This window comes from Syngnathus acus, chromosome 6 (assembly GCF_901709675.1).
Source record: "Syngnathus acus chromosome 6, fSynAcu1.2, whole genome shotgun sequence".
NCBI lineage: Eukaryota > Metazoa > Chordata > Actinopteri > Syngnathiformes > Syngnathidae > Syngnathus > Syngnathus acus.
The window spans coordinates 6,806,587-6,830,383 of record NC_051092.1 but is presented as its reverse complement, the minus strand read 5'-3'; the positions used below and the strand labels follow the sequence as shown (position 1 = coordinate 6,830,383).

The following is a 23,797-nucleotide window of genomic DNA, read 5'->3' as shown; positions in this document are numbered from 1 at the left end:
ATATTTTTTTTGCTCTGGAGCTTTCATAAAACAGCACAAAATAAAGATCACCTTTAGATGATATTGCTGTATTACATTTCTAGTAAATACCGTGTAATTTATTTGAAAATACTTTTAAAGTCTAAATTATACAGCAGGAAAACGACCTTCCATCTTGAGTGGTGCAGAGGAAAACCCACATTAATTAGTTAGAACCATTAAAGTTTTAATGTGACACAGAAATGAAATAAAATGTCCATCACTGGGAAGAATTCAGCAGCCGGTTTGAATTATGTAATTTGTAAAAGAAAAAAAGGCAGCAGGCCTTGTTTTGAAGAGGAGACATTTCACACGTGAAGCAAATGTGATGACAACTACGCAATGAAAACTGCAAAGACCATTTTATATTTAGGAGCCAAAATTTGCACAAAAGCTCGAGAGCAGATTTTACCCAGTCTCAAACCAGGTGCCCTCTCGGGTGAAGGAACCTTGATAGCCACCACACTACGGCAACAGTTGCATCACTCCATCCTTTTAACAAGCCTACAACAGTTTTCACCCGATCTCAAATTAGGTACCATTTTGCGTGTGGATGAAACTTGATAGCCACTAGAGTCTGAACTACGGCAGCACTTGTAACTGTCAATCCTGCAAACCTTGCATGATAGCCCATAATTACATCCAAGAGAAGAAGGGTTTGTTGGAGGGAGGCTGGAATATTGGCACCACAGCCACAGCTGCTCTTTCTGACGGTCGAGTCACGTTTTCGCCGGTGTTTCCCCTGCGTTCATAACTCTCTCAGGATTGTTATCAATATTTTCTTTTTACGATTTTGTTCAAGCTCATCTGTTGGTTGTGTCACATGACCGACCACGAAGATAATATCAAGCATGTTTAATATTGTCTTCAGGCCAAGACTAGGACAAAACTGACCTAACACATCGGAGGTTACCACCTCACACTAAAAGATCACGCTCACGGGAGCATGCAGAGATTCTAGGGAAACTCTAAAAAAAACTTTAAGACTTAGTTTTAAATTTGAGACTGTGAAATTAAATCTGATTCCTCCTCATATCCAAATTTTAGGGCTGGCTGTCTCTACGGGTAAGTGAACAAATTGGATTTGACTCTGTCCAGACATTACTGACCCATCTGACAGATTGTTGACCCAAAGACGTCCAGCATGCAGTGTTCGATGTCATACTTGCGACAGCAGCCACGCATACTTTCATAAAAGAACTTGTTTGGAATGTACCCTTGAGCGTCACTTGTATGCCGCTAGCAATGCGTTTCCTCCTCTTTCCAGGGACTGCTGTTTCATTTTCTTCAATGTTCTCCATTCTTTACCATTCCGCACTTCAATTCTTGCGTTGCGTAGAGTGACGAAACAGACACCCAAAACAGATTCGTGTGTTTGAAGCAGTTCGGACTGAGATGCATCAATCTCGATGCACTAAAAATCGGCTCTTCGCTGGCTGTCTGACTTCAGTCGAAGTTTCCTGTTTTCCTTTTTTTCCCCCATTCCTTACAAAACTGCACTTTGTTTTTATTTGTGTTATGTTTGATTAATCAAATTTCTTTTATGATCGGAAATTGTGTCAAAAATGCAAACAAATAAAAAATTAGGAAGAGTTCAAGCACTTTTTCACAGCACTGAATTTACACTAGTGTCTTTTTGGTTCATTGCTAAACCAAATTAAAGGAGTTAAGAAATAGCTTTCAAGTCCTAAACAAAGGTGAGATGGTAAAGTAACCTTTCAGAGAAAGAAAAGTTTGGCAATCAGGCTATGTTTAGCTTCTTAAGTTATCAACAGGATCTCAACTAACTAGTTTGCCCAGAAGTGTGTATGACAACTCGTCCTGTCATTTGTTTGTGTGAGTATGCATTTGAAGAGCTCGGAGCGAGGGAGTGTGCCTTCTCAAAGAACGAGGAAGGAGTGTCAATAAGTAAACTGCCTTTTTTTTTTAAAGTTTAAAAAAAAAAGCCTAAACCGTTCAAAAAGAATTACTGTATATTGACAGCCAAAAGGGGTGTAGGAGCTATATCCCGAAAACCCTTTTGATATCCAGTGACAAAAGTAAGTGTTTATGTTTTTTGTATGTTTGTTTTTTCATTTATTCAACTATGTTTCCATGCACTTGACTCCATACAGCATAAGACTGTACATTAACAATACAGAGATGAAAAGGTGCAAAAAATATATAAAGTTTAACAAATGTGTGGGTCATTAAAGGAGTAACACATTTTGCTTCTTTGTTTTCTACCTTTTATGTTTTAATTCTTTCATTTGCTTCGTATTGAAAGTAATCAAATGTCAGCTTCATTTGGGAAAGGAATAATACAGTATTTACTTCAACTCATCAAAAAGAATGCAAAATTCCGAAGGCAGAATATCAACAAAAAGTAGGGAATAATAAGGAAAGGTTCTTGTATACCACAGTACAGTACGCTAGATTTCAAGTAGTTTGGTGACTACCAGATATAAATAAGCAATTAAAAACAGGATTATACGTGCACTGTATACTTGTAGAGCAGCACAGTAGAACTCGTGATTAGTATAGTTAAGTGATCAAATCTCAGATCAGGTCATCCTATGTGAAGTTTGCATGCACTCTGTGTTCTTGTGTGGGTTTTCTGTAGGGTCTCACACATTCCAAGAACATGCTCATTGAAAACTATTATGCCCTATAGGCGTGAATGTGATCATTTGCTTGGTGTTCAGTCAAGGGAGGAAGATTGGGAATTCTTGCAAATCTATTAAAAACAGCAGGTTTTTCTAATAATAGCTCATACTATATAATAACACAATGGTAAAAATAACAGTAGATCATAAACCTAAATGAAACTGACTACCTTCAAATACGTCATGATTCAAGTTTAATTAAACATTAAAATGACCCCAATAGGGTAAATCAGTTTGTTGAGATATCAAATTACCGTAATTTCTAAACTATAAACTGCTACTTTTTGCACTAGTTTTGATCATGCGTCTTAATCCAGTGTGGTTCATCTATGGATTTGTCATTATTCATATGATATTGTAAGAGGATTTGTTTTGGTAATACAAGTAATAGAAATATTAAGGACATTTCATTTAAAACACAGTGATATATATATATGGACGAAACAGGATTTTCTTCAAATTTTTGCTGATGTGACACATAGTCCAAAAATTACGGTAACTAACCCTACTAACTGTTTCAGTTATTTCAGGATAAACTATTATGGAGGACCAAAAATGCCCAAATAAAAAATAAATAAAATTGAAAATAAAAACCAATGTATAAAATAGAATTTAAAAAAAAATTGTTTTCCAGATCAAAGAATATTCCATATCTGTCAATTTGATCATTTGCATTTCTAGTAACAAATGTAGTATACTGTTGACATTTTTAAAAGTTGGTTGTCAAAAATGGTTAATTGTTCCAAAAGATTTGCTCGAATAAATCCTTGTCATATAATCTTTTGTTTTACTGGTCTTTAGCCCACATGGAGGGAGAAAATGGTGGTCCTTCCATCAGGCTATTTTTCCTCGGAGAGGTTTCTGCTGTCTGCTGCAGCGTTGAGGTTTCCCTTCTCTGATGCAGTTAAATACAGCGTCCTGGGCTTGTCGGTTGCTCTTCTTCTGGTGGCACTTGGTATCATGGCATGGCAGGCCTATAAATGTTTCAAACGTCCGTCTGTCACACCTCAAACAGGTGAACAAGGATTAAATTAAAAATTTCATGATTTTTATTTTCAAACCTTTTTAAGCTAGTTTTCTATCTGGTCTATACTTTAGTGAATGGTGATTTGCTGTACACCGATGACGTATCTAAAATAACAGGACAGTACAGAGGGATTCCAACTATCAAGGTGAGCATTCGTGACAAAAGAAAAACCTAAACAATTTCATTTGAGGTGATCTGGATTTGTCCAAATGACTGTTGGAACATGACAAAAATGGAATTTGAATGGGTGTGAAAACTTTGCAGGTCGAGGATGCTGACATGGACATCTTGGAATCCACACAGGAAGCAGGAGAGGATAAAGTCTGTATCACTCTTTTTGTACATCTTGGTATCATCTCACTAGATCGCTTTAGACTTGATAGGTTGATGCAAATACATCCTTTGTATGGAAAAAAAGCTTCGGTTGTGTCCTAGAGTGCACATATTTAAAAAATGTCCAAAGTACCACTATTTAATGGCCCATATAACAATGTTTGATGTTTTGAATATGAATTTTAGAATCTTTTTTTACACATTTCACAGCATTTTCAGACACTTGGTTGATCACTGCATTTATTTAAAATCAGCATTGAATTTCTTTAACACTGTCTCACTATCTACCGCCTACAGAAGATTCAAGGATGGCTCCACTATTCTGTGTATTATGACGCACAGCAGAACCAGCTCGTAGTTACTATCTTGGAGTTGGAGGGGCTTCAGCAGCAAAGACAAACCAGCAGCCTCCAGCTGTTTGTCCAACTAAAGCTTTTATGGACTGGATCCAAGACGAAGGGGCCATACATTGATGAAGTGGTACATACTATACTTTATTTCACTTTCAATTGTATAGTTTCACCAAATCTATTTTCTAAAGAAGCACGCGATATACACTGATGGCATTTGAATTGCCTTCTTTCTTTGTGAGTCTCTGATTTCTGGATTATTAGTACATAGTTATCTATGTTCACATTTTGTGTAAAGTAAACAATCATCTGGCTGCCAAAGGTCATATTGTTAAACCTTTATGCAATTTTCATTGGTGTCTTTACATTTTGAAAATTATTTTTTATCACTGATCAGAGACAAATTTGAGGAAACAATATTCTCATTTGGGCAGCACAGTGATGCACGAGTTAGCACGTCCGCCTCACAATGTAGCGGTTGCTTGCCTGTTTGATTCCGGCTCCAGCCTTCCTGTGTGAGGTTTGCATGTTCTCCCTGTGCCTGCATGGGTTTCCCCTGGAAAATCTGGTTTCCTCACACATCCCAAAAACATGCACAGAAGGGCAAATTCTCTGTAGGTGTGAGTGTGAATGATTGTCATTGTGTGCCAAGCAATTGGCTGGCAACCAGTTCAGGGTGTTCCCCCACCTACTGCCCAAAGTCAGCTGGGACACCCGTGAAGAAAAGCGGTGCAAAAGATGAATGAATAAATGAATATTTTGAATTAATATCAGAGATCCTGACAACATTTACAATACACTAGAGTTGATTTAATGAACTTTATTTTGAACATTTTATGGTCTGGGTGCAAACAATTTTGGTTATGGATTTTTTTTTTACTTCTTATTTCAATCTCTTACAATCATGTGCCATTTTCTTGTGTCACTTTTTTTTTTTTTTTTTAGCTAAGATACCCACGCAGTGATGCATCCCTATGTATGAGATGCATTTTTCAGTAACCTCCTACTATTGCTTTGGTGTCTTTCTGCTCTGATCCTCTTAGGATGAAGGGACACCACTTGCCCTGCGCACAGTGCTGCAGGACTGGCGGACTCGCATTGTCAAGGGCACCTGCAACCCATTGTTTGGAGACCAGTTCACCTGTATTCTGCATGATGAAAAAGAGCTTGATCACATGGACCTTCGAATGGAGGTTCTGTAACGTACAAACATATTTCACATTACCAGTGTGTTAAAATATGTATAAAGTATAGAAAATGATGTAAAAGTCTTAACTTTTATATGTACGACTGTTTATTCAGGTCAATTCTATAAGAAGTCTGACAAACAGTCAATTTGACCCTCGTTTGTGTTTGTCAGGTGAGAGACTTTGATAAATTCTCCAGAGACACAGCATTGGGAGAGGTGAGGACCCCTCTGAAACAACTCAATATCTCCTACCCTCTGGAGCTAAAAGGAAAGCTCAACACTCCGCAGAAGGTAAAAATAAGCCCCACTCCAACAGACAGATACAGGTCGAACGGTCATACTTGTATAGACTATAAATAAACGTGCACAGTGAAGAAATTAAGTGCATTGAAAAAATCCCCTTAAAACACAGATACGGCCCGCCACATCATTTTATGTGGCCCGCGAAGACAAATTGAGCATCAAATTCGTGTGTCATTACTAGAATTGCAAATTGTCTTCACTTTTAATATCTTTTTTTTTTAAATATTTGACCAGTTTTTACTCATCTGATTTGAAAACGAGTTATTCGACAATTTGTTTCGTAGCTTTTACTGTATATATGAGGTGCTCATACATTTATTAGGGTTGACAGTCATAGTGGCCCACCGAAAAAAGCTATGACTACAATGCAGCCCGCGAAAAAAATGAGTTTGACACCCGTGCCTTAAAAGATACCATGGATAAATAACTTACCAGGGATGAGAGGAAAAACAGAGAGAGTCTAAAACATGTTAAAACATTTTTTAGGGTGTATTTGGGAGATTTTATTGTTCCACGGTGGAACATGTTGGTCACAATCTCAAAATGTACTGCTGGCACAAACAACACTGCTCATCACTACAAACACACCATATTTATAAAGAACTTTGGCGGCTTTCTTCAGGTTTAACAGAGGGCTTCGACAATGTGGAAGGAATAATGAACAGTTTGATAAAGAGTTCAGGGTCAAAGATAGATCAATACCTTTAAGGCACGTGTCATGGAACGAATGAAGCAGAGCGACCAAATGCAGCTTGGACCAGGGTCTATTGAGCAAACTCAAAAGGCAAACTGACACAACTTAACAAAACAATAACTGGACTGACTGACCGGGACGTGAGACAAGAAGACTACAGACGTGACGACATCAAGACGTGACGACAACAATGATCCAACATTGAGGGGTAGACAGGACTTAAATACAAAACAGGTAACAAGAGGCAGATGACTCTGGTTACATTGATTGAGGTGACACAGGAGGGGAGGGGCGACGCAAACAGAAACCGTGGCAACCTAGACACATAGCAAAACCGGGGATGAGACGTGACAGCACGTAAACTTTAGCTGTGATTATTTAGAGTGATTTTAAATTGTGGCAGTTGTGTGATGATGCTTATTAAACACAATTTATTCTGACCACATATATTGGCAGGATCTTGTAGGGGAAGTTCTTTTGTCACTGAGGTTCCTCCCAACTTCTCAAAGGATTGAGGTTGGAGTGCTAAAAGTTCGAACAGTCCATAAGGAGCAACACTTGGATGCAGGTAACAAACAAATAAGTAAGCATGCACATTGGCTTTAAATAAACAGCATAGAATAAAACAAAATGAATAGTTTCTAATGCAAATTGTTTGTGTTGTAAAGTCTTCTATGCCAGGGTCAGCGTGCAGTGCAACCAGTGCAAGTTGAAGTACCAGAAAACCTCAGCAGTGACCCGTGACACGATGACTGTCTTCAATGAAGTTCTTGTTTTCTCCTTGCCAGAACTTCCCGTGCAACAGGTTAAAATTTTAGTCTCTGTTTTTGAGACTCAGTCAAGTAGGAAATCATCCAAGCACCTCATAGGACAGTTAATTGTGAAGAAGGACAATCATTCCGAAAATGAACACTTGGGTCTTATGCTCCGCTCCATCCGTCAGCCCATAGCCAAGTGGCATTCCCTACTCATCTAAGTTTTGTCTCAAGAACTTTATCTACACCTCCAGGATGATTGATTTACTTATTAAATGAAGTGGGTAGTGCTTTTCAAAAACTTACTAATTTACACCAAACTACTTTTAACACATTCTCTTTTTCCTGACATCCAGGAAAATCTGACACTGACAACTCATCAATATTTTAGGGGTATTAATTTATTGTAGAAGGACTGCATGACGGTCCCTGTATTGTTTTGGAACAAGCCTTTGTCAACCTCTAGTGGTTCGATATTTTTTTGCTACTGCCTTAAATCAATATATCATTGTTGAAATTGTTAATATTCTTACAAAAACATTCGACTAAAATACCTTGCTGACAGTTTTTGGAAAACATGGACAACTGGATGCTTGTAATTTGATTCAGATTGTGTCATACTGTTGCAGAACAATGGGTTCGACAAACAGTAGGCTTCTTTTGAATAAAATGACTTGTTTGTGAATTATATTTTTAGTAGACTACATTGCGGTGGATTGCTTTTTACTTACACGTTTACTACTTTGTTTTGGGAGGCTACCATCACCAAAGCTTGTCAATGATACGATGCCTTCCTGTCCAGCTTTGAAAGGAACAAGAAAGGGATTAACGATTAACGATAACCCCCACTCCCCTGGTGTAGCGCCATCCCTGATTGTCAGACAACAACAAGATGACCTTAAATATATTCATTATTTCAAAATAGTTTTATTGTGGTATATTTCACATCATATTATATGAGTCGAAACAGCCCACTGAAGAATCAACTTTATTCAGCTGTTTCTTTCCCCTGTAAGAAAATACAATTTTTAGTGTTAAAAATGAATTTTGTGTGGCATAAGACACAATGCAGAACCTTGTTTAGTCATGTGAATTGTCCGTACGTACCTTGCCAGAGTCACGGCTTTTGGCTCTTAGTTTGTTGACCTGAGACTCTGCAATGTCCGCACGCTCCTCAGCCTCCTCCAGCTCATGCTGGACCTTCCTGCACTTGGACAGGTGAACATTGGCCTGCTCCTCCTGGAAAGTCAGACAGAAAAAATAAGTTGGAAATGAAATGAAATAAAAACTTTCAGCTCAAATGAATTACCATGATAGACATTGCCCATAATCATTTTCTTATTCATACTTACCGCTTCCTCGGCCTGCCTCTTGTAGGCCTTCACCTTGAGCTGTAACTTATCAACCAGATCCTGGAGCCTTGCAACGTTTTTCTTGTCCTCTTCAGTCTGTAAAATAAAAATCACATCTGCCAGTTTGAAAACATTGCATGTTCGGTTATTTTCAGTGACATCCAGTTTACAGTTTATTCACCTGGTAAGTGAGCTCCTTCACCCTCCTCTCATATTTGCGGACACCTTTAACAGCATCGGCTCCACGTCTCTGTTCTGTCTCAACCTCTGACTCAAGCTCACGGACCTGGGGATTGTTTTGTTTTTTTCAAATGTAGTCGCTGTACATTTTACTTGCTTTGAATCTGCTGACTTCGCTGTCTTACCCTCGACTCAAGTTTCTGAAGCTGCTTCTTGCCACCTTTCATGGCCAAGTTCTCAGCCTCATCTAAGCGGTGCTGCAAATCCTTGACAGCAACCTCCAGGTTCTTCTTCATCCTCTCCAGATGCGCGCTGGTGTCCTGTTCCTTCTTCAGCTCCTCAGCCATCATTGCAGCCTAGGAAGGACATGAATTTAATTAGACAATTCTTTCTAATCCATTAATTATGACACAAACATACATCAGTAATGGCCTTTTTGGCTTTCTCCTCTGCATTTCTGGCTTCCTGAACCGTGTCATCTACTTCACTCTGGATTGTGACAAGGTCAGCCTCAAGCTTCTTCTTCGTGTTCAGAAGGCTGGTGTTCTGGGATATGAAGATAATTGTTACTCCATTGGTCTACAATAGTGTTGAATCATTTGGCAGACATTTTGAAAGGTCGCATTATTTACCTGAGAGTGCAGGAGTCCGACACGTTCACTGGAATCCACCAGTTCCTGCTCAGCAACCTTACGACCTCTCTCGGTTTGTTCCAGAGCAGCCCGAAGTTCCTCGATCTCAGACACCATGAGGCCGTTCCTGCGGTCCACCATTCCAGCTTGTTCCTTGAGGTCATCCTGTGCTCTGACAGCATCATCCAGGTGCAGTTGTGCATCCTGGTGAGAATCTACGTATTTAGGTGGCTAAATAGCAACAGAACGGAAGCGCGGTGGTGGTAGCTCATCGCATTGAAATACCTTCAACTGTGTCTGTACAATCCTCAGCTGCTTCTGAGACTCAGAAGCCTGGCGATTTGCGTGGCTCAGCTGAATCTCCATCTCATTCAAGTCACCCTCCATCTTCTTTTTGATTCTCAGGGCATCATTTCTGCTCCTGACCTCAGAATCCAAAGTGCTCTGCATGGAGTCAATCACCCTCTGGCTATTCCTCTTGAGCTGCTCCATCTCCTCCTCTTTCTCTGCCAGCTTCCTGTCCACTTCTCCTTTGATCTGGTTGAGCTCCAACTGGACACGCAGGATCTTTGACTCCTCGTGTTCCAGAGTTCCCTGTGTCATGGAGAGTAACGTTTGAATATTTGAACTCAGATTTCGTGCCAATGCATTCATTTAAATCACCTCAGCCTCTTCGAGCGCTGTCTGGATTTCAGACTTCTCTGTCTCCACTTGTTTCTTGGCCTTCTCAAGCTCATGGATACTCTTTCCAGTCTCTCCAATCTGTTCAGTCAGATCGGAGATCTCCTCTACAAAATGATGAAGAGAGTTTCAAATCAAGAAAACAATCATGTTTGCATGTAGAATGTAAATGATGAGTTTCCGATTTCTGTGGAAAACTCACGCTGAAGATTCTTGTTTTCACGCTTCATGGTCTCCAGCTGATCCAGAGATTCCTCATAAGAGTTCTTCATCTTGAACAGCTCAGTGCCAAGAGAGCGAGCCTCCTTCTGAGCTCCCTCCAGTTCTGCCTGACCCTCCTCAAACTTTTGCTTCCACTCTGCCAACACCTAGACGAACAATTTATACAGTACGCAATGGTCAATGCATGTTTGTGTTTTGAGAGCACTTTGGGACTATGGATTGCACCTTGTCAAAGTTCCTCTGCTTTTTGTCAAGGTTGGCAGCAAGCCCGTTGGCACGCTCCACATCAATCATGAGGTCTTCCACTTCACTCTGGAGTCTCTGTTTGGTCTTCTCCAGAGAAGCACACTTGGAATTTACAGCCTCAATCTGTTCCTCAGCCTCCTGGAGGCGCTGTGCCAACTTTTTCCTGTTTTGAAATGTTTCTCAGTGACTCCATCCATGCATGTCAAATGAAATGGAAACTAGCCAGGTAAGAGAAACCTGCTGTCAATAGCATGGGCATTGTTTTCAATTGAAATCACACTCACTTGGCTTCCTCAAGCTCCTCAGTGCGCTGGATGGCATCAGTTTCATACTTAGTTCTCCACTGAGCCACCTCGGAGTTGGCCTTGGACATTCCACGCTGCAGCTCAGCCTTGGCCTCCTGCTCTTCCTCAAACTGTTCCCTCAGGAGATCACAGTCATGGCGGGCTGATTGCAGTCCATGGGCAAGAGCGTTCTTGGCCTGGTTATGCAAATATATTCAATGAGCACATTTCTATCTTCCAAAAAAACTTGTTGTTGGAGGTTACTCTATTCCTCACCTTGACCTCCTCTTCAATCTGTCTCTTCAATTCCTCAATCTGCTGTGTATAGGCTTGTTTACCTCTGGTCAGCTGTGAGACAAGAGCTTCCTTTTCCTCAATTTGACGGCCAAATTCACCTTGTTTGAACATCATCATGTAATGTTAGTGTATATTAGGTTGGTCACTCGGTTTTGTTTGATTGTCGCACGCGTACCATTTTCTGTCAGAAGACGGGCTTTCTGTGCACCCAGGTCATTGAGCTGACGGAGATTCTCATCGTTCTTGGTCTTCAGTTCACTAAGTTGGTCCTCAAGAGTGCGACACATCTTTTCAAGATTTCCCTAGGAGTTTGAAAATATTGTTAAAGTATTAGTTTTTCTAATCATACTCATTTATATATTGGCATATGTATATTGCTCATCAGCTAAAGCACACTGTCAAACTTAAGGCCCTGGGGCCAGATACGGCCCGCCACATTATTCTGTGAGGCCCACGAAGACAAATTGGGATTGGATTCATGTGTCAACTAAAATTGTAAATAGTCTTCACTTTGCTAGATAGATATAAAGATATCTAATCTAAAGCGTCAACCTTTCTTCACCTTTGCTTTAGCAACAGCTTCCATGTTGCTGGAGAGATCATCAATCTCCATCTTGTATTCGCTCTTTTCCTTCTCAAGTTTCTGCTTGACCCGTTGGAGGTTGTCGATCTGCTCACCCAACTCAGCAACACTGTCTGCCTGCTTCTTGCGCAGAGCAGCCGCAGTGGCCTCATGCTGCAAGGTGGACTCCTCAAGATCACGGCGCAGCTTCTGGAACTCAGCCTCACGCTTTTTATTCATCTCGATTTGAGCAGCAGTGGCACCTCCAGCCTCCTCAAGCCTCTCACTGATCTCCTCAAGTTCCCTGGAGAGATCAGCTCTCTGTTTCTCAACTTTGGCGCGAGCAGCACGTTCAGCTTCAATTTCCTCCTCCAGTTCCTCAATACGAGCCTATAATGAGGTGTTGTTGTTACTTTTAAACCCATTCTTCTTTGTGACATTGACATTTTGTTCATTTCGGATAATTTACCTGAAGTTCCTTGATCTTCTTCTGGAGCTGGGCACCCATTGACTGCTCATCCTCAATCTTGCTTAGAAACTGACTAATTTCAAAGTCCTTCCTGTGAAGATTATCCAGATTTAGTGATGTCTTGATTTGAAAGCATTTGTTAATATTATAAAATGAGATTGCAAACAAAGATTTTACTTTTTAAGTTTCTCATCAGACTGCTGTTTGTCATTCTCAAGGTCCATGATGGATTCCTGAGCCAGTTTCAGGTCACCTTCAAGCTTCCTCTTGGCCCTCTCCAGGTCCATACGCAGCTTCTTCTCTTGTTCCAGAGAACCCTCAAGCTGCGGAGCCATGTGATTTCATCATTATGGCATCTTTTTCTTGTCTTTTTTTTTTTAATAGTACAAATTCTTTATCAGAACTTACGTCATCCACTTGTTGCTCGAGCTTGGTCTTGGCCTTGGTCAGAGTGTTGACCTTATCTTCCTCAGCCTGCAGGTCATCAAGTGTCTGCTGATGAGCCTCCTGAAGGGCCTTCTTCTCCTTGGTCAACTTGGCAATGGTCTCATCCTGAGAAGCCATCTCCTCAGTCAGGTTCTTCACCTAAAATGGAAACAAAGATTATTATTATTATTATTATTATTATTAATATGGGCCTGACTAATTGCACACCTTGTTTTCAGTGGCATGTTTCTCCTTCTCTACTTTGGCCAAGGTAAGCTCCAGGTCATCAATATCCTTCTTGAGCTCAGAGCATTCATCTTCTAGTTTTCTCTTCTTTCCGGTAAGCTCAGCGTTGATTTCCTCTTCATCCTCCAACCTCTCAGTTGTCTCCTTGAGTTTGGCTTCTAGTTGGATCTTACTCTTGATAAGACCCTCACATCTCTCCTCAGCATCAGACAGATTTTCTGATTCCTGTTTGACATTGCACAAACACGGTGATTACACAAAGCATTGGCCCCAAACAAAATATGTCAGTGGCTTGATACTCACAGATGCAACTTGCAGTTGCAGATCATTTTTCTCCTGAAGAAGAGACACCATCTTCTCCTCAAGTTCCTTCTTCTTGGCAAGAGCAGCAGCCAAATCAGTGGTCATCTTTTCATAGTTTTCCTTCATCTGGGCCAGCTCTTTCTCTGTTTCAGCACTCTTGAGCAGAGGTTTGATCTTGTAGTACACTTTCATCCATGGCCAATGCTTGACATTCATGAATGACCGCACATTATACTGAATGGTAAAGATGGCTTCCCTGTGGATGGACATTTTCAGTTATACGCCGTGCCTCGTTTTTCTTGAATGTGTTTTTACAATTCATAACATGCCTCCTCTCCATCATCTTCACAAACTCCTTCCTCATGAGGTAAGCACGGCAGAGGGCTTGAGTCATGGTGACAAGAGCAGCTAGCTTCTCATCTCTCATTTCCTCAAGAGTACCCAGAAGACCTGCTTTGAAGAACACCTAGCCACATTGAACAAGAAAAAAAAGGCACAAATTTGATATCCCGCCTAAAAACAAACACAAAAATGGGTGGCTATAATTAACAATTCATTTACAATCTTTACCTTGGTGTGACCAAATCTGTATTGGTCGTGGTCAACATCAATTGACCCGAGCAACTTTTCAGCAGCCTTCTTGTTGTCAATGAACTGGCCCTCTGGGATGACGCTGGCATTCAGCACCTTGTACCTCTGCTTGAAGTCACCATAGAGGATTCTGCTGGGGAAACCTTTCCTGCAGATTCTGATGCCCTCAAGTACGCCGTTGCACCTAAGCTGGTGGATGACTAGGAAGTTCTCCATCAGACCTATGGAAAGAGAGAACATGGCATAGTGGTTATTTTATATGACAAGCATATGAAATCAGATGAAGTAAGGTATCATGCCCATAAGACATGAGAACTTTGACACTCTAAGATGTTTGCAGAATGCTTCACCTGGAGTCTTGGACTCATTAGGAATCAGGCAACGCACAAAGTGAGGATGGGTGCTCCTCAAATTGGTCATCAGTTTGCCCAAGTTCTCCTGAAAGTACAAAACAGTGTTCATGTTAATTCAATGTAACATGTAGGAAAAACACATTTGCTTTTGCAAACTAGACCTTACCCGGAACTGTGAAGATACAGTCTGCATAGAACCACCCTTCTTCTTGCCTCCCTTTTTGCCACTAGTTTCTACTCACCATTTTGGGGGTAATAATTTGTAGCATTAGAGCACTAATTAATATACATGTCATTTTAATATTTTAACACTCTTTCATCAGCATACCTTCAGCAGTAGCAGGTGGATAGAGGTAAGCCAGGAGTTTAACTGAAGACTTCTGGTAGAGCTGCAGAACAGACTCATTCAGTGGGTCCTTGTTCTTGTCCAGCCAGCCGGTGACGTTGTAATCCACAACACCAGCGTAATGCAACAAGGAGAAGTGGGCCTCAGCCTTGCCCTTTGCAGGCTTTGGCTTCTCAAATGCTTTGCATTTGCCAAGATGTTGATCATACAGCTTGTTCTTGAATGATACGTCTGTGGCCTTAGGGAACATGCACTCCTCTTCGAGAATGGAGAAGATACCCATGGGCTTCAGGGAATACAAAGAATAGGTCATTGGGTTTGGGTTACGTTAATAACCAGATCTGCCTCTGAATCAAACGCATACCTTTTCAATCAGCTCAATGCAGGCGGCCAGATCCATACCAAAGTCAATGAACTCCCAAATAATACCCTCCTTCTTGTACTCTTCTTGTTCCAGCACAAACATGTGGTGGTTGAAGTACTGCTGTAACTTCTCATTAGTGAAGTTGATGCACAGTTGCTCCATGCTGTTGTACTGCATGAGGACAAATCATTACTCCAAGGACCGTTGTCCTAAAACTATATTTGCCGTTTTGCATGAATAAAGCTTACGTCAAAGATTTCAAAGCCAGCAATATCCAGGACACCAATGAAGAACTGCCTAGACTGTTTGGTATCCAACATCTGGTTGATACGGATGACCATCCACAAGAACATCCTCTCATAGATGGACTTGGCAAGGGCTGTCACTGAGTTCAGTACCTAAAAATTAATTGAGAGTCAGAATTTTAATCAGAGCTGTGTAACAAGATGTCCAGTCATGAAAAAAATAAATGATCATGTATATGATGTGTATTTTAATGTTACCTGGGGTACAGTCTGTCCCTTGGTGACAAACTCATTTCCGACTTTCACTCTTGGATAGCAGAGAGCCTTCAGCATGTCAGCGGAGTTCAGACCCAACAAGTAGGCAACCTTGTCAGCATCTAAAGTGTTTTGTACAATACAGTTAATATGTACTTTGTTCAGTGAAATAAATCTGATAGAATAAATCGGATAAAACACCTGTCTTTTTTCGATTCGATTTTGAGCGTTACCACCTACCCTCGTTGCCGTCGGGCTCTGCCTGCTCCTCACGCTGCTTCTGCTTGAACTTCATGTTACCGTGGTGAAGGACAGCACCTGTCATTTTGTAGATGCTCATCTTCTCCTCGCCAGTGAAGCCCAGAATATCAATGGCGTTCTGTGTGGAAAAATGGTATTCATGCAAAGGTTATGATTCCAAGCTACCAAATTCCGTAGGTGATCGTTTACATTATTGACATTATTTGAAAAATAATCACTCACATCAGTGGCCTCCAGCTCAAGTTTGTCATCAATGCTGGCCACAGTGATCTGTCCCTGACTGCACATAGGGAAGTCGTAAGGGTTGGTTGTGATGAGTGACACTTCTGTTGGGGGAAAAAAAAAAATCCAGTGGTTAGCATTCAATGGGCATTCAAGTATGTGTTTTCTGAAATGACAAATCCATACCAATCAGCTCTGGTTTGTGGTTAGTCATCATCTGGTAGAAGATGTGGTAGCCTCTCTCGTCAGGGAGTTGGAATGTCACTCTGGACTTCTCCAGCAGATCTGCAATTATTTGAAGGAATCAGTCTCCCACAGTTCTGTTGCTGTCCAAGCATTTGCACACTTGTGCACTTACATGTTTCAATATCAGCACTAGCCAGTTTGCCAGTTGTGCCAAAATGAATTCGGATGAATTTACCCTGTTTTGAAGAAACCAGTATTCATTAGATTCCTTCATTGTTGAAATGTAAAAATCATTATTCTGTAGCAATTACACCAAACTTACAAAACGAGAGGAGTTGTCATTCCTCACAGTTTTGGCATTACCGTAGGCTTCCAAAAGTGGATTGGCGGCAATGATCTGATCCTCGAGTGACCCCTGTCATCAAATTCAGAATTAATGTCGGCAAATCAATTCTAAAAATAAACGCTCTTCTTTTCTGAACTTACATACCTGATACTTTCCCTGCTCTTTTTTCTTCTCACCACCAACTGAGATTGTGGCAAAGTACTGAATGACACGCTTGGTGTTCACAGTCTTTCCAGCACCGGATTCTCCACTGGGGAATAGAGACAAACCTCTGAGCGTTTGTTTCCTAGAGTGTCTTCGTTTTCAAATGAAAATATAACTCACGTGATCAGGACAGACTGGTTCTCCCTGTCTGCTCAAACAGAAGGATGAAATCAATTTCTACATCAGAGCTCAGTCATTCAGAACTTGTTCATCTTATTACATACCAGTGAGCATGAATTGATATGCATTGTCAGAGACGGAGAAGATGTGAGGTGGAGCCTCCATACGCTTCTTGCCTCTATACGCAGACACAACTTCAGAATCGTACACTGGGAGCCACTTGTAGGGGTTCACAGTGGCGCAGAACAACCCAGAGTAAGTCTGAAAGAGATAAAACCGTGTCTTCGAGGTATACTGCGAAGACAGTTATGCTACTCATTAAGAAGATTGTCTCACGTAGATCATCCATGCTGCATAACGCTCTTTGAGGTTATACAGGACAGAGGCTTCATTGAGATGCGTCATCATGGCCATGTCTTCAATTTTGTCAAACTTGGGAGGGTTCATTGGTGTGACATCATCTTCTTTAACTGTTTTCTCCTTGAAGAAGACGTAAGACACCGTGAGAACTGATCACATGCTTGTAGCACACGGATTGAAAAAATTCCGACCTCTTGGGTGTCCAAAACTTTGACGGTGACTTTGCCACCCTCTTTCTTGATGATTGTTGCCTTCAAGTACAGTTCTTTAGGATCAACCACATAGCAGGCTGACTTGGCATCGAATGGTCTGTTCTGAGCCTCAATTCTCTCCTTCTCTGGTTTACGGAGGTAGATGGCAGCTTTGCCATACAAGGCCATTTCCGCGTCGGTACTCATGGTGGTGGTTTATGTCTGTGTGATAATTAGAAAAAAAAATCAGATTCATTTGTATCAAATCCATATATACAGACTAGAGTTATCCTTTTCGCTACATAATGTTAAAAATAATTCGTTCTGTTGGGTTTTGTAGTTTCTAATTGCATGGAGTCGCATTCACAAAAATGTTGATGTTAGGTCCTATCCAAGTTGACTTCAGGTGAGAAGAGCAGTAAACCCTGGACTGGTCAGCCGATTGAAGGACACATTCGGACAACCGTGGACTAACAGCCACTCACAACTTTGGATAATTTAGAGTCTTCAATTAACCCACTATACAAGTTTTTGATTGTAGGAGTAAACAGGAGTACTTGGTGAAAACCTACCCAAGCAGGGAATGCTCATGCAAACACCACTCAAGATACTCAAAGTACGTAACTTCAAAAAATATTTTTCAGATCATCCATGCAAAGTCATTGAACTGTTCATACCTGTATGCTTTAAAGAGTTGAATGTCACAATCCTGTTGAAATTAGATTTTTGTTGCTGAGTTCGTGCAGATGCTATGCACAACTAGTTGCCTTAGAATAGTATTATGTATATTATAAAATTGATTGTGCCCTAGCAAAGAGGGGTTTTACTTACCACACACTGCTGGGTTGTTCAGGATCCTCCACCACACACTGCCGCAGCCCCCACGGTCTCCTTTTATACAAAGTGTTGTTTGCTTATATGGCAAGAGTTAAATGGGGACCACAAACCAAATGTGGTGTGGTGATCTTTGAAAGCCACCATCCCTGGAAACATGTCACACTTGTTTTTCTTTTGTGATAAGCCACCATCCCTGGAGACATGCGGTTTCCCTTTTTATGTGTGTGAGTCTTTACACAAGGGAATTATATGCTGTTTGGCAGTCAAGATTTTCATTTTTTGTCATGAATGCTCAATCTTTTACTTTCATCAAGACAGCTGATTCGACTATGATTCCAGCTGTTCCGTTTCCAAGTTTATTTTTAATGCAACTTTTCAATGTTAATAGATTTTTTTATTTATTTGTTTGAGCAGTGTTTTCTACTGATATTAATTTTTTCATTTCACTCTGTTCACTAACATTTTGCATGAGCTAAAACTGCTGAACTTTCCAATTTTAATAATCACCTGCAGGAAAAGTGGCTATATGGATGACGTGGCTATATATTCGTCCCAAAATTTTGGACACACCATGTTTCCAAAGAGCCACAATAGTCAATTTCCACAATTACCTCACTATAACTTTTGTATATTCTGATTGATATGTTAACCAATTAATATTATATAAATATTTTTATAAAATTCTGATATTTGTGCTTTTTTTCAGAACTTGTAAAAATAAATTTCAATATTTGGCTTTTTATGGGTAAAATATGGCCTGAACTTGAAAACATCTCTACAACAAAACGAATTTTACTGTAAATACTGTCCATAAATGTGTCTTATTTTTCATTCCAATGGTGTTGTAATGGTCAACTGATCATGAAGGGTAACATTTGTCGTCCTTTGTGTGAACATGCTTTGCTTGCAAAGCGGTAGTTAAATTTGGGACACCTGCCACATATGGCATGGAGCACAGCTGATGCTTACATTTGTCATCCCATCATACTTCTTATGTATCACATTTCCATCAACGAAAACATATTGTGGATTGCTAATATTTACAATGTCGTTTAATACGTAATTTCAGGTAGTCTAGCACTGTTGATTCTTTCATTTGATAGTAGATTAATTAATTTAATCTCGTAATTAAGTCTCTGTCTAACTCTTGTCTGAGAAATTATTATTATTTGTTTAGGAATGAAAAGAAGCGTGAAAAGTTGTCTTTTCTTATATAATTTATCTTTTGATTATTTTGTTTTCAATCATGTTCATTTTATTATGAAACAAATAGGATTACTGTTATTTGTAACTATGTGTAACAGATATGTCTCTGGTATTCACACATATCATGCTATTAACACGTAAATCTGCGGACATAGCTGCATGTCCATTTTTGGCTTCAGATACATTGCTTGACACAGTTGTTGAGCAATTTAAATGTCACACACAACTGAGATGATTTTGTACTGTTTAAAACACAGAATGTTTTAACATGATATTATGACTCATTAAGTCACTTTTTTATGTTTGTTTATACTCTTCCAACAGAAATGAGAAATTGATCAATTCGGTTAAGAACAAACCATTCACGTTGTCTGAATAGATTAGAAATAGAATGATAGGATGAAGTAGTAGCTCTCGTCTCCTGTTCAGTTCTGACGCGAGGGACAAAAAAAAAAAATACAGGACCTCACATAGCAGCTTTTAGTTCTAGAAAAGTTCTAAAATAAGACTATTAGGCAAGAAGAGAAATCAAGGTCAGTCAGTGTGTTTACCGAAATGCACTTAATGAAGGCAAACCGGTTTTAATATAAAATCACAATCCTACAATTGCAAGTGTTTTTGAAGGCAGCGAATATGACTGTCACGTCAGAGTTTGTCAGAATTCTTGAATATTTGGAAGGTACAGGAAGCACAGGTAGGCGCGCCTGAATCAAACCCACAAACTAATCAGTCGACCACCGTGCAAATATAATTTGAATATTCACGGTTTGTTTTGGGTAATGTTGCCTTTTCTAGACTGAACATAACTATTGGAACACCGCTTTGATAGGTGATGGATGTACTGTAGTTTATTTGTACACTTATGATGATTTTACTGCGCTCCAGGTCAAACGATTCTCTCTAGCAAGACCCAAGTAATCACTGTAGCTCTGTTTCTAAAATGATCGTCCTTACCTAGAATACTTCAACATTTCTTTTAAATGGACCGTAGATATTTTACACATTATAAATCATTTACAAATTGTTCCATCTACTAAATCATACGGTAGCTGACATGCTTAACTGTCTTATCAGGTATTCCACTCATTTAATGGTTGCAAAGCTGTCCTCATAAGAACTCTGTCTCTAAGAAACATAATCCTCTGCCTCTTTTTTGCAAACAAATTTGAGCCTATTTAAACCTAATGATGCAATCATATTTGATCAGAGAATACACTTTGATGCTTTCATGCTAAAATGAGTAGCGTGTTGTCAACATATGAATGTCACCATCAAAGCAAGTGGGGTTTCCTTAGGCTGTCACAAACAATGACAGGTATTCATTCCACAGTTTAGTGTTTACTGCTGGTGTTAAATCAGGAATATGAAAGCTTTATGCATTGAGTTTTGCATGCACTTGAGTGCAATCATTATTTCCCCCAAGTCAAAACACAACATTTTCATATTCTGATCACAATCCTAATTCGGAGTTGACACAGCAGTAATAAAGGTAATCTAGAAAACGCACTATGTATTCAGATCCAATTACCTTAATGCAACGTGTCATTTAAATGCTCAGTCGTTTAAAATATAGTGAAAGTAAACGTTGTTATTTTTTTCCCCCATATAAGACTTATTTAATAACGTGAACTTAAATTTGGGAGAGTAATGATTAGATCAGTGTTTTCCAATCTGTGCAGCCCAGGCACCTATTTTACATTAGAAAAGTCACATGGTAATTGAAATAATGATCTTGTCTCAATTTAGTCATCAATGTATTTATCTGGAGTGTTGCTTGTATGGTTGAACACAAAATTAATCGACAGTATTTGCAGGGAAGCAAGACTTGTGTGAATGGCAACAGTTGCATAAATACAGGCTGAGCGTAACTTTTATACGCACGCAAACGTCAAGCTGCAAATGGGGACTGAAAGTATTTTGACGGGCAAATACGTTCAAATATACTCGTAAATCTTTTTGAATGTACTTGTAGGCTAAATGTTACTTTTTTTTCCCCCCCCACAATGGCCATTGACTTGCTTATGCGCGTGTAAAATGAGCTTTTTTGTTTCGAGAAATTGGAAAATTAAGCAAGTCAACATTTTTTATTTGTATTTGTTGGTTTTATTACGTCTGAAGTGCATGATGAGCATAAAGCATTTTTTAAATATATAAAAATAAAATCATCTACTCTACATTCATCAAAGAGGAATCCGTTTTTTTCTCAACAGCAACAAAAAAGGTGTTTTAAGAGCTGTTGAAGACTTTTACCATGTCAAGTCATGTTCCTCCAGGAATAACCTTGCAACATAAGGAGGGTGACCTGTGTCGAGTAAGTTGAGCACACTGAGACTGTTTGACCGCACTCCCTAAAAGAGAGCCAGGAATGCTCTGATGTTGGTACAAAGCAGTGTTCCACTAGGAGAACAAGAAAGGTCAGAGCAGAAGAATAGAATCATGTTTCGCAAAAGCTTCCAAATACAAATAACTTTTCACTAAACTTCAGATGTTGACGTACCACTGGTTTGATTGCTTCTCACCTAAAGTGATGACATACTGTAAAAGCTAAGTCAACTAATATTTAGATCTGCTTTGCATGGTGAGGAACCATTTTAATTTGCCTTCCAGCTTCAGTTCACCACAAGATACACACGTTATATCATACACCACGGTATTCACAACATACTGTGAAACGTAGTGTTATAAGGGTAATTGGGGATATACTACTATTATTATATACTACTAGAATGTGATGACGCTCGATGCGCTTTTAAGGTCACTGAAGTTGATGGTGTCGAGCTGTGAGGAATGTAAGCTGTTATCATAGTCGAAGAATTTAACACGTCCGCATTGGACCTTCTGTTTCCATCTGTCTCATGTGACCATTTTTTGTTTGATATTATTTTCCTTTTTTGAATAAACACAAATCAAAACCCTTTCTATTCTAATTTTTTTGTATCGGCTACTTGCATATTTTTTTTCAGATCCTTGCCAAAAAGAAATGTCTGACTGAAAATATTGGAATAAACTGGTCTTCAGTCATTTTTAATAGACCACGGGGACATCAAGGAATCAAATGATACGATATATGATATGATAAGGTGACATTTTCGGTGAGTTGTCGTGTTAATTATGGCTTAAAATAGTGTTGGACAGCTGTTCAATTTGACAACTCTATTCTGTACTTGCTAAGATTGCTCATTACTTGAGGAATTCACTTCCCTACACATGATGCATAACTACTACTACCCAGTAAAGGATGCGATGTATGCCGAGATGTAGTATGGGCTTTCATTAACATACTTTAATGCTGAGGGCCACAACTGTTTCTGCGAGAGGCAGGAGGGGACTAGAGTGAAATGCTGAGATTCGCACTTTCAAGGTACAAACATTGTACTCTATTTATAAATAAGCTGGTTAAGTGGAACGTCACATGACTAAAGCTGTAAAACGAAGAAGCGCATTTCCTATGTCCACATTTTGAACTACAAACTTTCGTTTTGATGAAGGTCTTAACCTTGTTTTCCGCTGGTGTCCTCATACTTAAGAATATGATTCAGGAAAGGCCACAGAAAATGCTACGTCGACGGGAAACTAAACTGAACCGACACCCCTCCACTAGAAGCAAGTATTTTGCCAGACAGTCACCTTGGGGGTCAGACCTGCAAATAAAAAATTAAGTAAAAATCGAATTTTAGCATAACATTATTATTTGATGTTTATTGTTCATATTTTATTTCTATTTTAGTGCAAAACTGATTTTAACTCATTTATTCCACATGTACTTGGTGCATAAAGAAGGTGTGAGTTGCCCATTTAATATGCCATACAGTGTTGTTATTATACTGGTTATTTTGAGGAAAGCATTTTTTTTTTTTATTCTGTGTCGTGGACAAGAATCCTGGAACAAGCCATTGAACTGAGGTGTTGAGATCATTCAATTGGTAGTAGCAGCAAATGTTCCATGTGATGTACAGTACGGTATTTGCAGTGTTTATCATAATGCAATATTATCTCTTTTTCTCATTTTAGAGTCAAATAAATTTGCCCCTGTTTTGTAATTAACGACAACTGTGAAATTTTTGCATTACCCGATTAATTCGCTGCGAACATTGGAAATGTGCCACGTGAATAAACCTAAATTGCCATTTTAGGCCGATGTTACTGCGACAGTACCATTGGTATGATGAGGCCAAGAGTTTGTTCACACAGATCCGCTGTTTGCCATACCAACATGTCACCAGCACTCCGGATGAGTAGGACCTGATCCAAGATGCCCCCCACCCCTGTTTGTGGATATGTATCATCCTCACAACCTTGCATAGTGCTATGGTGTGAAGTATCTTTGGTAATGAAATCCTGAGGTCAGAACAGAGTTATTCAATATCAAATTAGCTTTTTTCCTCAAGACACCCAAGACATCCTGTTGACATGCTCTAAATGCCGAAGTGAAGTCAAGTTTCTATTTGGTGCTTTTCCAGTGTCACTCATCTCTCTCAGCCTGTCATCTGCTAAGA

General features: G+C 39.7%; 2 protein-coding genes and 1 long non-coding RNA gene across 4 annotated transcripts; 1 reads left to right on the top strand and 2 right to left on the bottom strand.

Annotated features, from left to right (window-relative positions):
- The first annotated feature begins 1,827 nt into the window (after nucleotides 1-1,827).
- On the top strand, nucleotides 1,828-8,002 carry syt19 (synaptotagmin XIX). Its single transcript, XM_037254000.1, has 10 exons — nucleotides 1,828-1,926; nucleotides 2,002-2,057; nucleotides 3,465-3,678; nucleotides 3,762-3,835; nucleotides 3,955-4,011; nucleotides 4,321-4,503; nucleotides 5,417-5,566; nucleotides 5,734-5,853; nucleotides 7,016-7,127; nucleotides 7,228-8,002. Exons 3-10 carry the CDS (start codon nucleotides 3,483-3,485, stop codon nucleotides 7,533-7,535), a joined length of 1,200 nt encoding a protein of 399 aa, XP_037109895.1. The 5' UTR covers nucleotides 1,828-1,926; nucleotides 2,002-2,057; nucleotides 3,465-3,482; the 3' UTR covers nucleotides 7,536-8,002.
- On the bottom strand, nucleotides 4,209-5,418 carry LOC119124263. Its single transcript, XR_005098235.1, has 2 exons — nucleotides 5,161-5,418; nucleotides 4,209-4,558 (listed from the first exon to the last, which is right to left on the bottom strand). It is a non-coding gene; the product is annotated as an uncharacterized LOC119124263 (long non-coding RNA).
- A 219-nt stretch (nucleotides 8,003-8,221) lies between the features above and the next one.
- On the bottom strand, nucleotides 8,222-18,167 carry LOC119124260 (myosin heavy chain, fast skeletal muscle-like). 2 transcript variants are annotated; one of them, XM_037253999.1, is made up of 40 exons: nucleotides 18,090-18,167; nucleotides 17,936-17,967; nucleotides 17,259-17,480; nucleotides 17,044-17,187; nucleotides 16,812-16,968; nucleotides 16,708-16,735; nucleotides 16,528-16,633; nucleotides 16,360-16,452; nucleotides 16,210-16,273; nucleotides 16,038-16,136; nucleotides 15,852-15,955; nucleotides 15,609-15,747; nucleotides 15,372-15,490; nucleotides 15,117-15,266; nucleotides 14,869-15,039; nucleotides 14,487-14,790; nucleotides 14,325-14,392; nucleotides 14,156-14,243; nucleotides 13,785-14,026; nucleotides 13,544-13,680; nucleotides 13,215-13,470; nucleotides 12,894-13,136; nucleotides 12,648-12,824; nucleotides 12,417-12,562; nucleotides 12,240-12,330; nucleotides 11,771-12,160; nucleotides 11,384-11,510; nucleotides 11,188-11,306; nucleotides 10,912-11,108; nucleotides 10,607-10,790; nucleotides 10,362-10,527; nucleotides 10,142-10,266; nucleotides 9,764-10,072; nucleotides 9,479-9,682; nucleotides 9,267-9,392; nucleotides 9,032-9,202; nucleotides 8,848-8,952; nucleotides 8,667-8,762; nucleotides 8,422-8,553; nucleotides 8,222-8,323 (listed from the first exon to the last, which is right to left on the bottom strand). In XM_037253999.1, exons 3-40 carry the CDS (start codon nucleotides 17,463-17,465, stop codon nucleotides 8,303-8,305), a joined length of 5,805 nt encoding a protein of 1,934 aa, XP_037109894.1. In that variant the 5' UTR covers nucleotides 17,466-17,480; nucleotides 17,936-17,967; nucleotides 18,090-18,167; the 3' UTR covers nucleotides 8,222-8,302. The 2 variants fall into 2 exon arrangements, with proteins under 2 accessions (XP_037109894.1, XP_037109893.1); XM_037253998.1 differs by having other exon boundaries at nucleotides 8,222-8,553.
- Nucleotides 18,168-23,797: the final 5,630 nt, after the last annotated feature.

What these genes read in the sequence shown, in the direction of transcription:
- LOC119124260 (XM_037253998.1), bottom strand. Translation starts at nt 17,465, where the DNA reads ATGAGTACCGACGCGGAAATGGCCTTGTATGGCAAAGCTGCCATCTAC. An exon ending in TAGTGCTGATATTGAAACAT is followed by an intron (nt 16,137 to 16,209) that starts GTAAGTGCACAA and finishes AAATAATTGCAG; the next exon opens with ATCTGCTGGAGAAGTCCAGA. An exon ending in TCTGATGAGAAACTTAAAAA is followed by an intron (nt 12,331 to 12,416) that starts GTAAAATCTTTG and finishes TAATCTTCACAG; the next exon opens with GAAGGACTTTGAAATTAGTC.
- syt19 (XM_037254000.1), top strand. Translation starts at nt 3,483, where the DNA reads ATGGTGGTCCTTCCATCAGGCTATTTTTCCTCGGAGAGGTTTCTGCTG. An exon ending in GTCTGTCACACCTCAAACAG is followed by an intron (nt 3,679 to 3,761) that starts GTGAACAAGGAT and finishes TCTATACTTTAG; the next exon opens with TGAATGGTGATTTGCTGTAC. An exon ending in GGAGCAACACTTGGATGCAG is followed by an intron (nt 7,128 to 7,227) that starts GTAACAAACAAA and finishes TGTGTTGTAAAG; the next exon opens with TCTTCTATGCCAGGGTCAGC.